The 16,245-nt window shown below is 37.5% G+C and overlaps 1 protein-coding gene across 1 annotated transcript in view; it reads left to right on the forward strand.

Annotated features, from left to right (window-relative positions):
- The first annotated feature begins 904 nt into the window (after window positions 1-904).
- The window catches only part of rnf123.S (ring finger protein 123 S homeolog), a 64,020-nt gene continuing 48,679 nt past the window's right edge, over window positions 905-16,245 (forward strand). Inside the window, exons 1-10 of the mRNA XM_041561678.1 lie at window positions 905-1,022; window positions 4,060-4,153; window positions 5,264-5,348; window positions 11,758-11,837; window positions 14,321-14,418; window positions 14,652-14,706; window positions 14,956-15,041; window positions 15,426-15,512; window positions 15,670-15,737; window positions 16,067-16,192. Coding sequence (XP_041417612.1) covers window positions 4,072-4,153; window positions 5,264-5,348; window positions 11,758-11,837; window positions 14,321-14,418; window positions 14,652-14,706; window positions 14,956-15,041; window positions 15,426-15,512; window positions 15,670-15,737; window positions 16,067-16,192 — 767 coding nt within the window. The 5' untranslated portion in view covers window positions 905-1,022; window positions 4,060-4,071. The remainder of the gene's footprint in view (window positions 1,023-4,059; window positions 4,154-5,263; window positions 5,349-11,757; window positions 11,838-14,320; window positions 14,419-14,651; window positions 14,707-14,955; window positions 15,042-15,425; window positions 15,513-15,669; window positions 15,738-16,066; window positions 16,193-16,245) is intronic.

Consider the following 16,245-nt stretch of genomic DNA (forward strand, 5'->3'; position numbering starts at 1 on the left):
ACCTTCATTAGCAAAACTGTAATATATGGAAAAAAAACAGAAATATGTTCAAACTTTCATAACCTGCCAAATCTTGTAAAATGAACATGGTAATTAGGGGGTGTGGTCACAAAATGGGCATGGCCAAACACATGGCAAATTTTTGTCCCTCTTTTTATTTCCAAAATGTTGGGAGGTATGCCCTATGGCCAGGTGGCAACCCTACTGGGCAGTAACTAGGGTTGCCACCTGGCCAGTAAAAATGATGGTCGATCCCAATGTTATTAATAGGGAAAAAAGATAAATATATAGGAAGGCCGGTATTTTTTTCCAGAAAAGGTGGCAACCCTAGCAGTAAGTAGGGTTGCCAACTTTTCTGGAAAAAAATACCGGCCTTCATATATATTTCTCTTCTTTCCCTATTAATAACATTGGGATCGACCATCATTTTTACCGGCCAGGCCGGTAAAATACTGGCCAGGTGGCAACCCCAGCAGTAGGGTTGCTATCCGGCCGGTAAAAATGATGCTTGATGCCAATGTTATTAATACGGTTGCCACCTTTTCTGGAAAAAAATACTGGCCTATATATTTATATTTTTTCCCTATTAATAACATTGGGATCAATCATCATTTTTACCGGCCAGGCCACCCTAGTTATTAATAGGAAAAAACTGCAAGAATATAGGAAGGCTGGTATTTTTTTAGCAACCCTACCTAGCAGTAACCCATGGTGACCAATCAGATGATTGCTTTCAGTGTTCAACCTACAGCTGGCTAAAAAAAAACTGGTTAGTTGCTATGGGTTACTGCCCAGGAGAAAATTGGCTTAGTATGTCTTTAAAACAGCGCTTGTATGTTTTATACAGTAAAACCTTTTGTTGCCAATAAAGTTTATTGTAAAAAAAAACCGTGACAGCTGGACGCGTGTTGATTCTAAATAAAGTTTGTTGAAGTGAAATGTTTACTGCGAGCAGGAAGGCAAAATAGACCGGGAGGAGGAAGAAGGAGAGCTTCGCTGGGAGGGAGGAGCTGGTGTGTGAGGTAAAGCTGCAGAGTGAGACGGGTTAGAGATGCACCGGTGCCTCCTAGACAGTCCGCTTCCATTATTGTCACGCTCGCCTGATCTGCCACAAGATCATTTATAAGCGGAGAGACTGACTGACTGACTGACGCATGCTCAGATGTAACACTGTACTGAGAGCTTGTAAATAGCTTTAGTGTATTTGTGCAGACCTTCTTCCCATAACCCCCTGCCTTTCTTTACAATTTTCTAAGTGCCACTGGTTAGTGAGGAGGAAAGGGATGCTTATTCTGAATTGTAAGCAAAAAAAAAAAAAAAACTAGGGATCTTTTTCTGATGTAGGAGAAGCTAACAGACAGAGAGATTTGATTTATTTTTATATTCTGTTTGATTGAACAAAAGAGCAAACAGATTTTGTTATATTGAATTTTGAAATCTGACATGGGGCTAGACATATTGTCAGTTTCCCAGCTGCCCCCAGTATTGTGACTTGTGCTGTGATAAACTTCAGTCACTCTTTACTGCTGTACTGCAAGTTGAAGTGATATCACCCCACCTTTCCCCCCCAAGCAGCCTAACAACCGAACAATAGGAAGGTAACCAGATAGCAGTTCCCTAACAAGATAGCTGCCTGGTAGATCTAAGAACAACACTCAATAGTAAAAGCCCCACTGAGACTGATTCAGTTACATTAAGTAGGAGAAATAACAGCAGCCTGCCAGAAAGTAGTTCCATCCTAAAGTGGAGACACAAGTCACATGACTGGGGCAGCTGGGAAACTGACAAAATGTCTAGCCCCATGTCAGATTTCAAAATTGAATATAAAAAAATATCTGTTTGCTCTTTTGAGAAATGGATTTCAATGCAGAATTCTGCTGGAGCAGAACTATTAACTGATGTGTTTTGGAAAAAAACATGTATCCCTTTAACCAGAAAGTGGTAACTCTTAATACCCGATGCTAAAGCTCCATCTACCCTAGGGTTGCCACCTTTGCTGGTGACTAAACCTGAACAAAGGGGGTGGGGCAGGTAGTATTGGGGGTGGGGTAGTGATGTTGGGGTGGTCATGATGACATCAGAGGCAGGCACAAAGATGTTGATGGAGTCATGACACCATGTTGGGGTTATTGCATCACTTGGATGCAACTGGCTGGATTTCTGTTTAGTTTTCTCAATACTTTAAACTGGACAGGAAATTTTGAACTGAAAAACTGAGATATCCAGTTCAAAAGCACACAGGTGGCAACGCTATCGCCATCTATATTCTGCCAGATGAGTAAACCCAAGCTTTAAATTACATTGATTAGATAATTATTCTATTAACCTACTACTCTATAATTATATTATACAGAACTTTGCTAACCAGAAAGCTCTGAAATACAGCAAGGTCAATTCAGAAAAAAAACGTTTATTATTTTTGATTGATTTGCTTTGTTGTTTCTATAATAAGAAGAAATTAACTGCACTTGATAATAACTAAGCCATGTTGAAGTGAGTAACATAGTATTTAAATACCTTTCATTTATTGGCCAGATTATTGTTCAGTCTTCACAAGGCTGAAAACCGAACAGAAAGTTGAGACCCGAACAGGTCTTAGGAAATCTGAACTGTTCGGACCAAAACTGAACTGTTTGGATTAAATATCAAAACCGAACTGTTCGGATCAAAACCGAACTGTTCGGATCAAAACCGAACTGTTCGGATCAAAACCGAACTGTTCGGATCAAAACCGAACTGTTCGGATCAAAACCGAACTGTTCGGATCAAAACCGAACTGTTCGGATCAAAACCGAACTGTTCGGATCAAAACCGAACAGGTGGCAACCCTAAGCTACCCCAACTGAGACTACCTATTGGTTTGCAAGCAGGGTATGTTTACAAGCACAAATTAGGTTGATTTTGTTTTGAACAACAGACTTCTCCCCACTGAAACTTCCACCAACAGTGGCGTAACTACCGGGGGAGCAGGGTGTGCAATTAGCCCAGGGCCCGCACCCCCTCAGGGCCCCCCGGCCGAAAAAAAGCACACGGGACGGCCCGGCTGCGCGTCCTGCGCCAGGGCCCGCCCCCCTCTAGCACCTTTAGAACTGCGATTGATGCTCTTAAATATAGGTATAGGACCTGTTATCCAGAAATACTCGGGACCTGGAGTTTTTCGGATAAAGGATCTTTGGTTTTGGATCATTATACCTTAATGGGGTTGTTCGCCTTTAAACTAACTTTTGGGATGGTGTAGAGAGTGATATTCTGAGACCAATTGCAATTGTTTTTTTATTTTTTTTACTATTTGTGATCTCTGAATTATTTACATTTTTTATTCAGCAGCTCTTCGGTTTGCAGTATCCGCAATCTGGTTGCTGGGGTCCAAATTACCCTAGCAACCACACACTATTTTGAAGAGAGACTGGTATATGAATAGGAGAGGACCTGAATGGAAAGATCAGTAATAAAAAGAAGCAATAACAATGAATATGTAGCCTTTCAAAGCATTTGTTTTTAGATGGGGGTCAGCGCCGAAGAAGAAGGCAAATAATTCAAAAACTATAAAAAAGAGAGAATTAAGTCCAATTGAAAAGTTGCTTAACATTAGCCATTCTATAAAATACTAAAAGTTAACTTAAAGGTGAACCACCACTTTGTCTACTAAAAATAATGAAAACAAATAAATACAAAAGGGTTGTTTTGCCTCTATTAAGGATTAAATAATTCATTAATTTAATTAATTAAATTGGACCCAAATGCTTCAAGGCAGCAGTGCTAAAGATTTTGTCAATATTTCCTGTGGTACCCCTCTATGTGTCAGGATTAAGTATCTATATGATTCTTTGAAAATGTAGCCAGACATCATTGAATCTATTTAAAACATGGCACCTCTATAAAATATGTCACTGCTAAGTGTGGTTTCACTTTTTTTGGTAGTATGTTTTGAGTAGTAAGTGCTCTGAGTGTAAGAAAAATAATTGCATTTAAAATATAAAGGACTTTAAGACCATATTCAAAGTAGTTTAGATGGGGATATACACTTGGATGCATGTTTTTCTTGCTTTTTTTCTACAGCAAGAAGGGATCATGGCATCCAGGGGATCTGGCACGTCACTGACAAGGAGAAACTACAGTTTGACGTCTGAATCTGAAAAAAGAAAGGTCACAGGTAAGCTAACAAGAATACACAAATATATATCACAATTGCCTCACTTTTGAAAGGAGACGCGCATCTTGGGAGGACAATTACTTACTCCTAAAAACAATAAGTTGGAAACAAAAGCAATATAAACTGTTTTCTTTCACAGAAGTGAATATTAGTGATGATCGAAATTTTTCCACTGAGTTTCATTGCAAAGACACACGTAGACTCCCATAGGTGAAATAAATTTTTCATGCAACAAAAAAATTTGACACCCATACACTTGAATGCATTTTGTCGAGTGTTCGTAGTTTTGCACATTTTTGGAGAAGTGAAACTGGTCAGATTTGCCCATCAGTAGTGAATATATATTTTTTTCCGCCTCCTCCAGTCATAGCATTTTAGCTGTAAGCAGTAGTTAGTAAGTAAATTTGGCTCATCTTAAACACTAATTGCTTCAGTGAGATGAAAGACAATTGTGAATGCGTATCATCAGGGTGCAAGAGTGCGATAAAAAAGAACAGTGGTTGTACAGATGATTTTAAGTTTTACTGGAGAGCCTAGGGTAAACTCACATGACTGGAAGGAATTAGTCAGGCCCAACCAACATAATCAATATTAAGGGTGTACACATCAAACCTACAGATGACATACGTTCCAAAACAAGACTTAAAGAGGCCCCTGGAGCATTTAGGATGCTGTACTGGGATCCTATACCTGTATTTTAGATGTTCAGTGGATTGTTTTTTAAATGTATGCCCTAATTAAAACTCTAATCTCTTCCACTCTAAGTTATTGAAGACCAGCATATAACAATGTAGTAAATAGTAACACTCTCAGATAGGGTGACTGTTCCTGCTGTTTGTCTTGTGAGGCACATGCATAATTGCACTTAATAAAGCATAGTATCATAAAGAACTCTTTATGCAGTTTAGTATATTACATTTCAGTAATTGTACAAAATGGGGCAACATTTTTATGTATAAAAGTAAATATAGCTATCAAAAAAAAAAGAATAAGTGACATGCATTAAAACTGCAGTTTTTTTAATAAAATTGCCCACGTTTTTATTCTGTTGATAACATCAGTTTGTTGCAATTTAAAGATGGCTCACAGCTTATGTTAATGTTTTGTAAGGTATTGTGAATGAGAAACTACTAAATCTATATCTACAACGGGTATTTCCTGCCACAGAAGGGACGTCACATGGTGCTGCATACAGGTACAGGATAACTTGATTCTAATCATATCTAGCACTTTGCCTAGGCATTGCATATTGTGCTATTGGCATTGCATGTTTGCATCTACTCTTTGTACTCTTTTCATGGAATTCCACTCTTAGCTGGAGTGTACTTATAGAGGAATACTGGCCCCAAAGGTATAGTGAGCCACAGTGCTACGCAATATGTTGCGGCTATATAAATACTAATAATAATAATTGTGGTACTGATTGATACACAGTCAACATATGTCTGTGAAAAATGTCTTATTTCCAAAGTTTCGGGAATTGAACCAGAGCAGTAACTTATAGCAATCAGTCAGCAATTAATTTTGCTCCACTTTGTTAGAAAATGAAAGTTATAATCTGGTTGATTGCTATTGTATCCATATATCAATTTGACACTCAAAGTAAACAAGCCCCACAATGCCCAAGCATTTAAAAGGGAACTATCGGGAAAATTGTAAATTTAATATAAGCTGCAGCATACTGAAATAAGAAACTTTCTAAATACAGTCAATTAAAAATTCTGTACTATTTCTGAAATAAGTTTATCTTCACTATTCCTCTCTCAGCATCTGTTTCTCATTCTGTCTTCATTCAGGAGTTGGGTGTCAGATGAATGATCCAATATATCTTATAGGGGGGCTCTTTTTTGCCTAGAAGATGTATTAGAGCTCACTCTATTAAAATCACCAGAAATCCTGTCTCTCTACGTGCAGAATTTGTGCAAAAGGCAGTTATTGTGTTTATACTGGAATCAGTTATTTGAGTGAGCTCTAATACATCTGCTAGGAAAGGGAGCCCCCCTATAAGATATATTGGCTCATTCATCTGGCACCCAACTGCTGCATGAAGAGAGAATGAAGAGAAACAGATGCTGAGAGAGGAATAGTGAATATAAACTTCATTATTTCAGAAACAATGCCGAATTTTTAATTGATTGTATTTAAGTTTCTTATGTCAGTATGAGGAAGCTTATAATTACATATTCATCCTGATAGTTTCCCTTTTAAGTCTAGCAAACAGAAATACTATCTTAAAGCTCAACTTCTGTTTCATTCCAATCTGAGAATGCGATAGTTTTAAAATAGATTTGGCATTTATTCCCCACTCAGCAACAAGGCTTGTAATGAAATATATGCACAAACTGAGCTGTTGGTATAGTAGCATTGCTTGAATAGAAGTTGTAGAGTAATGCTACTATATTGACCTTAGAATTCCGATATAAAAAGGTTGGTGACACCAAAAAGTGAAACCGCTTTGCATAAAACTACATTATACAATTATGAAATACTTGTCTGCTCCTGTAATAACTGTGGAATTGCTTCAGTGTTATACCATTTATATACATTTGTAGCTGGTGGAGGCAGCCATACAGAACTGCAGAGTGACTGTTCTTCATATATTTACATACTAAGACTGCCACGGTCCTTTAAAAACATTATGCCTTGGAGACAGTCTCAGTAAAACATTTTAGCTGTTCCCTAAAATTCACAGATCAGTCAAGAAACTGAGTTTTATAACTCTGTTCTTTTGCGGAGAACTAGAAGTAAGGCTAATGTCAAATGTGACATTTTCTCTGCCGCCATAGTAACACAGTTGGAAAAAAAAGCCTATTATTAAATATCTAAAAATATATGGAGCACAGAGTCCTGCAACAATTCATTTAACATGTAGAGCAGGGTGCAAAGTTCAAACATGCACGGTACCTAAATTACACTAAAATAATACTTTACACCAGCTTTGAAAGTGTACACTTAAAGGGGAACTATTAATATAAGCTTCCGCATACTGAAGTAAGAAACTTTATAAATACAGTCAATAAAAATTCTACATTGTTTCTGAAATAATCAAGTTCATCTTCACTTTCCCTCTCTCAGCATCTGTTTCTCTTCATTATATATAAATATATATAATTAATTTCAGCCATCATTATATCCAAAATATATTATAGGGGGGTCTCCCTTTCCTAGCAGATGTATGAGAGCTCACTCAAATAACTGATTCCAGTACAAACAAAATCTAACAAATTCTGCATGTAGAGAGGCAGGATTTCTGGTGATTTTAATAGTGATCTCTAATACATCTTCTAGGCAAAAGGAGCCCCCCATAAGATATATTGGATCTAACTGTCAATGACTGACACCCAACTGCTGCATGAAGACAGAAAAATGAGAAACAGATGCTGAGAGAGGAATATTGAAGATAAACTTAATTATTTCAGAAACAATGCAGAATTTTTAATTGATTGTATTTAGAAAGTTTCTTATTTCAGGAGGAGGAAGCTTATATTAAATATTTATTTTCGCAATGTTTCCCCTTTAACTGAGCTATGCATTAATTGATAAATAAGCAGCAAATAAGCATTTATTGATAAATAAGCAGGTATTTATTCTATGAAAATACTGTGATCAAACTGAATTGACTCTGTAAGACCATCATCTCTCTCCTTCTGTGAAACTGTGATCAGAGAAACAGTGATATAGTTTGCATTGGTAAAAGTGCTTGTAGAGACAGGCAGTACAAAGTCAGAGGTAAAGTGCCACACTCACACAACTCACTGTATGCTACAGTATCACATTGTGTTTCACAAAAATTTTTTTAAAATCTTTTAGATTTTTTAAAATGTTCACGGTCGAGATATATAATATATTGGATTTTTATCACAATTTTTAATTCTTATATAATTCTGAATGATTACTAACACAATGGATTATTCTATTACCAATGTATTAAGCTGATTGAGAGTTAATTTTGCACAAATTTTCATGGACACTTTACAGAGACTGCTGGGAATTGAGTCTCTTAATTGGGGGGTGGTGATTAATTGCTAAATCCTCCCACTAAGCACCTGACAATCACCTTTAAAAAGCACGTTTGTTACACATTTTGTTTGGCTTGATAAAGGACTGGAATAGTCCGAAACGTTGCCGTTGTTGCACGAATAAAAAAGTTTTTTTCACATATCGGAGTGCTGCTGCAATTGTTTATCCACGTGTAGAGACAGGCAGGTAACAGATGGAAGGGACCTGCTATTGAGTGCAGTATAATCGAGTGAATACTGTATGTGTGAGTACAGTTGCCCATCCAGGATGTCCTTCAGCTCTTCTAATAATAACCCCTCAATACTTTAATCCCCTTCTTCAGTTACAGTACAGACTGATCTCACCATCCATGCACTGGTAGAGTATGAATGACTCTTGGCACCAAGAACAAAACGCCAGTTCAAATGCTTCTATGTCAAGGCTTTGAAGGGATATGACCTTCCCATTATAAGAAATGTATTCTGCCTCCGTTTGCTGAATTGTTGTTAAGAATTAAGGTCATTTATAATAGATGTTTAGCAAATTAGCAGGTATTAAAACTATACCCCCGAACAAGGCAATATATTGCATAAAACAGCTTGTATGTAAAACCCTGCTTCATGTAAATAAACTATTTTCATAATAATATACTTTTTTAGTTGTATGTGCCATTGGATAATCAAAAATAGAAAATCGCCATTTTAAAAAACAAGAGCTGCCCCCTGAGTTAGTATGATTCATGGTGCACACAAACATACCAAACAAACCAATACATATTAGGTCACATGAGCCAATTTTTTTGTAAGCAACCTGAGAGGCTCAAATTGCATTGTGGTTATCTTAAAGGGGACCTGCCACCCTAAGAAATAATTTCAAATTCTTTTCTATCATGTTAGTTGAGCAAAATAAACTTTACTTACACTGTATTTATTATTTAAATTTTGTTTCCTTCTGTCTTGGAATTATACAATCACAGCAAGCAGGCAGCTGCCATTTTGTGGACACGGTTATTAAGGGAAATTGTGTATCACCCCAAAATCTTGTGTATGAACCAGAATGAGGGGCCTAATGTCCATGTGCAGTGCCGTACACAATTATAGAGCCTGAGGAGGGAAGGGGGGATGCGAGGAGAGCAGTGACATCTAGGAAGTGCTGAATGGAAAGTGAAAGTAATTGACTGCCCCTCCTCTATGCCACGGGCATAGAGGCGGGTAGGTAATATTTGATTGACAGTTTAGATATTTAAACACCTTTATAACAGGTATGGATGTTTTAATGAAAACATTTTTTGGGGTTCCATATTTAATTTGGAAAGGACTTTCATTATGCAGTTTTTTATGTGTAGGTGACAGGTCCACTTTAAGGGATCTTCTAACCATGGTGACCTGTAAAACATTCAAGGAAAGAAATACTGTCAGCCAATAAAAATCACCCATCTTGTGGCTGCTAGAAGATCAGGTAACAATCGCTGGTTCTGTCAGAAGAAATCTCTACAGCAATCGCTATTTCTGGGTCTGCAGTTATTGACTTGTATAGTATTTAGCAGGTTATGTATCTTAACAGCATTCCAGTAGTCTTTCACAGGTGGGCAGGTTCCCCATGCATGTCATCCAAGATGCTTGGGACCTGATTTTTTTTCCAGACAAGGGTCTTTCCGTAGTTTGGATCAAACACCGTGCATTAGGTTTACTAAAACAAAATCTGTAAATAAACCCCATTTGGATTGTTTTGCCTGTTTAAAAGGAATAATTATAACTTATTTGGGTTTAAGTACAAGATATGGTTTTATTATTACAGAGAATTAGAAATAGGGATGCACCTGATCCACTTTTTTGGATTCGGCCGAACCCCCAAATCCTTTATGAAAGATTCGGCCGAATACCGAACCGAATCCGAACCCATATGCAAATTAGGGATGGGAAGGGGAAAACATTTTTTGCTTCCTTGTTTTCTGACAAAACGTCACGCAATCTTGGCCGAATCCCGAACCGAATCCTGGATTCGGTGCATCCCTAATTAGAAATAATTTAAAAAAATTTGATTTATTTGAATAAATGTAGTCTAAGGGGGGTTAGTCTTAGGCTTTCCCATAATTCAGAGCTTTCCCATACCTGTGTAACTATATACTTTGTATGTGACTTCCTTGATGATGGCATTAGGAGAAATTTTCCACACTTCTGAGCCACTTGTAGGCATTTTGCTGTCCAGAACTCTGATTTGTCTCATATTTTCATGAACAGCGAGGAATATTCTTTTTAGAATATATTGGTTTACCATATTTATTTTCAGGTAGGGATGATTCTTATGTTCATGACTGGGGATTTGTGAAGAAGAAAAATGTTAGATTTTATTATAACAAATGGTTTTCCTTTGGAATGTCAAGTGATTCTTGTATCCTCTATTAACTTCAACACTAACTCAGGGTAAAAGAGGCTTTCCATGAACATATCAGTTGTCAAAGTGTAATGTACCAGTATAATGGTGAAGCTTTTGTGTTATAGACAACCTGCAAATTGGCCTCCATTTAGTTATTTTGATGTGGTTTAATTTTTAATGTTCTACAGCTATCTAGTTTACCATTTTCGCTCATTTCTGGCTGCAAAAATTTGCCTTTGCAACAATGCAAAAACAAAATAATTGCAAAGCTAGATTAGTTTTTGTTTAGTGGCTACGTCTTTGTTTCCTGTGCAAGTCCTAGTTGTTGCCCTCTGCAGGGTGGCTAGGGTGACCGACCTTAGCAACTATATGCAGTAAACCACCTAGTTTTTACTCTTTGGAGGCTCATTTATCGAAGGTTGAATTTTAGTGGTACAGGTATGGGATCCATTATCCTGAAACCCATTATCCAGAAAATTCTGAATTACTGAAAGGCCATCTCCCATAGACTCCATTTTATCCAAATAATTAAAATGTTTAAAAATGATTTTCTTTTTCTCTGTAATAATAATACAGTAGCTTGTACTTGATCCCAACTAAGATATAATTAATCCTTATTGGAAGCAAAACCAGCATATTGGGTTTATTTAATGTTTACATGATTTTCTAGTAGACTTAGGTTAGGTAGATCCAAATTACGAAAATATCCATTATCCGGAAAACCCCATGTCCTGAGTATTCTGGATAACAGGTCCCTTACCTGTATTCGATATTTTTGAAACCATGATTAATCTAGTTTTCTCTCAGATCCGAATAGAAAACAACAACAAAACACGCTGAAGAAGTGCACTAAACGATATGAATACTTCTAAAAAGTTTTTTGGACTATTACTAGCAAAAAAAAAAAAAAAAAAGCTGTCTTGAGAAAAAAAAAAAAAAGTTCAATAGGATATGTTTAGCTTTTATTGACTTTCATATTAAGATACATAACTTCTATAGGACCTCAATTGCTTTTACTTGTCAAAGTTTTGTAATCCAGTTTTGTGTGGTTTTTACACTTAATAAATCTTGATTTTTTTTTTTTTTAGTTTTAGAGATATTTAAAAAAAAAACATTTTTAAAGAAAAAAAAATGATTCATGAAAAAAAATCGAAATTCGAATGTTTGTAAATCGGCCCCATATTTTTTTAAGCTTTTTTAATATGAGCTTTTCTATTTTGTATGTGCAGAAAACCTCTCACTTTTCAAAACCTAGAGGAACACTTGGAAAGACAAGTGTCTGCTGGGGAGACCACAGAAGATGATACTGGTGAGGAGAACTGGGTTTATTGGCCCTTTTTATTCACAGGATTAGCCATATAGAAGGGATTTTTCCAGGCCTTGTTCCAACTGATAATCCATAGTACATTATATGTTAGGATCGTTGTGCCACCATGCATGTACAGGTATGGGATCCATTATCCGGAAACCCGTTATCCAGAAAGCTTCAAATTATGGAAAATCAGTCTCCCATAGACTCCATTTTATCCAAATAATCCAAAAGTGATTTCCTTTTTCTTTGTAATAATAAAACAGTACCTTGTACTTGACCCAAATCAAGATATGATTAATCCTTATTGGAACAAAACCAGCCTATTGGGTTTATTTAATGTTTACATGATTTTCTAGTAGACTAAAGTTATGAAGAACCAAATCACAGAAAGATCCGTTATCTAGAAAACCCAAGGCCCCAAGCATTCTGGATAACCGGTACCTAAAATCATATGAAACTATCTATGAAGATTTTTATTTATCCAGGTCATGAATAGCAGTATCTAGTAGAATTGAGTCTAAAGCAGCTGAGCTTTCTGATGTCTCTTGAAAACGTTTTACCGCTCACCTGAGTGTGTTTTTCAGTCAAACAATGGAATCTTCTGATTTAGATGTTGGTGACTATAGTTTCCTTAAAGGAGAAGAAAACCCTAAAGTTAAAAAACCCCTACCCTACATAGACCCCCCTCCCTCCTCCCCCCAGCCTAAGTGTTACCCCGGGCAAATGCCCCTAACTTTTTACTTACCTCTTAGTGCAGATTCAGGTTTCGGAGTTCACGGGCGCCATCTTCTTCTCTTCGGCAATCTTCAGAATGAAAGCGGCGTAGAGGTGCATGCGCAGTTGGAGCTATTTTCTGTTTCGCTACAACTGCGCATGTGGCAAAAATTGCAGAAGTGCCGGTCTCATTCCGAAGATTACCGAAGCGGCTGAATATGGCGCCCGTGAACTCCGATGCCTGAACCTGCACCAAGAGGTAAGTAAGAAGTTAGGGGAATTGACCTGGGGTAACACTGGGCTGGGGGGCAGGGAGGGGGGTCTGTGTATGGTGGGGGGGGGGATACGTTTTTTTTTTTTTTTAACTTTTGGGTTTGCTTCTCCTTTAAAGAGATACGGACACCAGAAAATAACCTCTTTTTATACCTATCATAACATTGTCTTTGAATGCTATTTATAATTTTGCCATAAAAGTATTTGCCTTATGCTTTTAAATTACTTTTCTAATCCCCAATATTTCTTTATCAGGGGCCTGCCATACTTGTGCAGCAGTAGTCTGTAGGTATTAGCAACTCTGACAAGTTGAGAAGGGACAGTCAGGTTAGCAAAAGTCAGGTTTAGGAAATTCAAGTAACAATTACTTACAAAAGCAGAACTTAAAGTGAAAAATTATCAACATGAGCTATAGGTAACTTTTAGAGGCACATTTATTAAAGTTCGAATTTCAAATTCATGTGAGTTTTTAACGCTATTAAATTCAAATATACTCGAAATTCAATCGGGGGGCTGATTTAATAAAAAAATTAAATATCTAAAACTCGCACGAATTTGACTTAACCCTGTTCGAGTTAGGAAGGCTAGTAGCGTCCCTTTGACTTATACGTGAACTCGGCAAATTTTAGGTGGTGAATAGTCTAATTCGAATTTTTAAAGGGCTAGCGTTTGATAAATCTTGAAATTCTAATTTCAATTCGAATCGAGTGTGGATAATTCACAATTCAAATTTGAGAGTTTTGACCATAAAAAAAGTGAGAATTCAAATTTTCAATTCGACCCTTGATAAATCTGCCACTTAGGGGCAGATGTATGAAGGGTCGAATATCGAGGGTTAATTAACCCTCGATATTCGACTAGGAACTAAAATCGTTCGATTTAGCGCAAATCCCGCGATCGAAGGATTATTCCTTTGATCGAACGATTAAATCCTTTGAATCGAACGATTCGAAGGATTTTAATCCAACGATCGAAGGAATATCCTTCGATCAAAAAATCTCAGGCAAGCCTATGGGGACCTTCCCCATAGGCTAACATTGACTTCGGTAGCTTTTAGCTGCCGAAGTAGGGGGTTGAAGTTTTTCTTAAAGAGACAGTACTTCGACTATCGAATGGTCGAATAGTCGAACGATTTTTAGTTCGAATCGTTCGATTCGAAGTAGTAGTCGAAGGTCGAAGTAGCCCATTCGATGGTCGAAGTAGCCCAAAAAACACTTCGAAATTCGAAGTTTTTTTAATTCGAATCCTTCACTCGAGCTTCATGAATCGGCCCCTTAATGTAGATATTTAAGGTTTTAAATGCCAGATCATGCCCTACCACTCTGTGAAGTTGTGAAAAATGTTTAAAAATCATCAGTCCAGTTGGTTTAAATTTAATTCTACTAGATACAGCATATGGAATGTTACTGGTAAATGCACAGCCAGCTTTATTTGCTTTGCATCGGCTGGTAGGGGATGATTCAGATGATTCAGACTGCACTATCCTGTCTCAGATCAGGCTGCAAGGGGACGTTTGGGACCTTCCACAGTGGTACTAGATCATACCAGTGGTTTTGAAGGATTGTTGCTGGTGGATGATGACCTTTTAGGGGTAAGTATAAAAGTTAATAGCAGCTATTGTATCTTGTACAGCAGGGGTCCCCAACCTTTTTTGGACCGGGGGAGGGGGTCGGGAGGGGTCTGCGTCCAATTCGGGCGCACCTGGTTAATTGTCCCCTAGGCTCGGCGGCCCAGTTGAAGAAGGCGGTTGGGGACCCCTGCTTTAAAGAACTAAGTGTGTGTTTTATAACTAATGTTGGTAACGATTAATTCTTCTTCCTGCAGGTAATAGGACACAGTAATTTTAGTTCCATACGGGCGACCACCTGCGTGTATAAAGGTGAGTAAAGAATAACAAGAGTACCTATTTCTGATACAGCTTGTAAACATATAATCCTGAAACTGTACTTCTGCTTATACTGTCTAACTTTATTCTTCCTGTTCATCTTCTTTTCTTAATTCCTGTCTCCTTTATTTGTTTTTCCCAATTTGTATTTTATTGCCTCCCACCTTACTGATTTTATTATATCTTTCATTTCAACTATCTCGTCTTCCTATCTATCTTTCTTGGCCTTTTCTTTCTGATCAGGAAAGTGGCATTACGAGGTCCTCATCTCCTCGCAGGGTCTGATGCAGATTGGATGGTGTACCCTAAGCTGCAGGTTTAACCAAGAGGTATGGAATAGAACAATGTATGGAAAATGAAATCATGGGCAGCTAAACAGTATAATGCTGGTTGGCTAAAAATTATAAATATGATTATAGGCAGTTATGACACATGCAGACATCTTTGAGTTAACAATATGTGCCACAACCATAGAGCTTGCCATCTAGTGCTATTGTCCCTTGAACAATTCAATTACAGTGAGTAGTGAGAAATACAAGTTTAACAGGTTAGGATTGCTGGGGGAATCCTGCTGAAAAAGGCTGAATCCTGGCCGAACCGAATCCTGGATTCGGTGCCTCCCTATTATAAATAGGCATTACTATTTCTATGTGATTCACAGTCTAAATCGTGTGTCTGTATTAAAGCTCACTAGATACATTTTATTTACGCAGGAAGGTGTTGGGGACACTCCTGACTCTTTTGCTTATGACGGAAACAGGGTGCGCAAATGGAATGTGACTACTACAAATTATGGAAAGGTAAGTGTTGTGTCTTACAGACTGCCACTAATTTTATCAGTCATAGGATCATAGCCATGTGTTGTATCACTATTGAAGGAAAGTCTAAAGCAGTTATTTGTTAGAAATGGTGGCAGGATGCAATTGCTCATTATAATCATTTTTTCTTTTTCCACAGTCTTGGGCTGCTGGGGACATTGTCAGCTGTCTCATAGACCTGGATGAAGGGACCATTTCTTTCTGCCTGTAAGTATTTTCCTCAGCTCTGGTTAGAGAATTCAGGGTTCCCAGCAGTATGTGAAGGTTTTGGGCTTCAACCCACTAAATGTTAGGAATGTTGCTGTAAACTCTAGTTCTATACCTAAGCATTCATAATACTGAAGTGTCCTAAGGTTAAAATAAATATAGCAATAATTTAACATTAAACATAAATTTCTAATAATGCAATTGCTTTTTCAGTCTAATGTCCCCGTCAGGTCTTTGGACTGTTGCCAAACATCTTGTTTACTTTAGCCTAGATCTGGCCTTGCCTATCCTATTGCTTCCAGAATGAATATCTCTTTTTCCGCCTCCAGGAATGGAGTATCCTTAGGAACAGCTTTTAGCGACATCTCTCGGGGATCTGGAATGGCCTACTTTCCTGCAATCAGCCTGTCATTTAAGGAATCTGTTGCATTCAACTTTGGATCTCGTCCCCTTCGATATCCTTTGTTGTGTCATGTTGTACATATATTACATACATAGATTTTTTTTA

This window comes from Xenopus laevis, chromosome 4S (genome assembly GCF_017654675.1).
Source record: "Xenopus laevis strain J_2021 chromosome 4S, Xenopus_laevis_v10.1, whole genome shotgun sequence".
NCBI classification, from domain to species: domain Eukaryota; kingdom Metazoa; phylum Chordata; class Amphibia; order Anura; family Pipidae; genus Xenopus; species Xenopus laevis.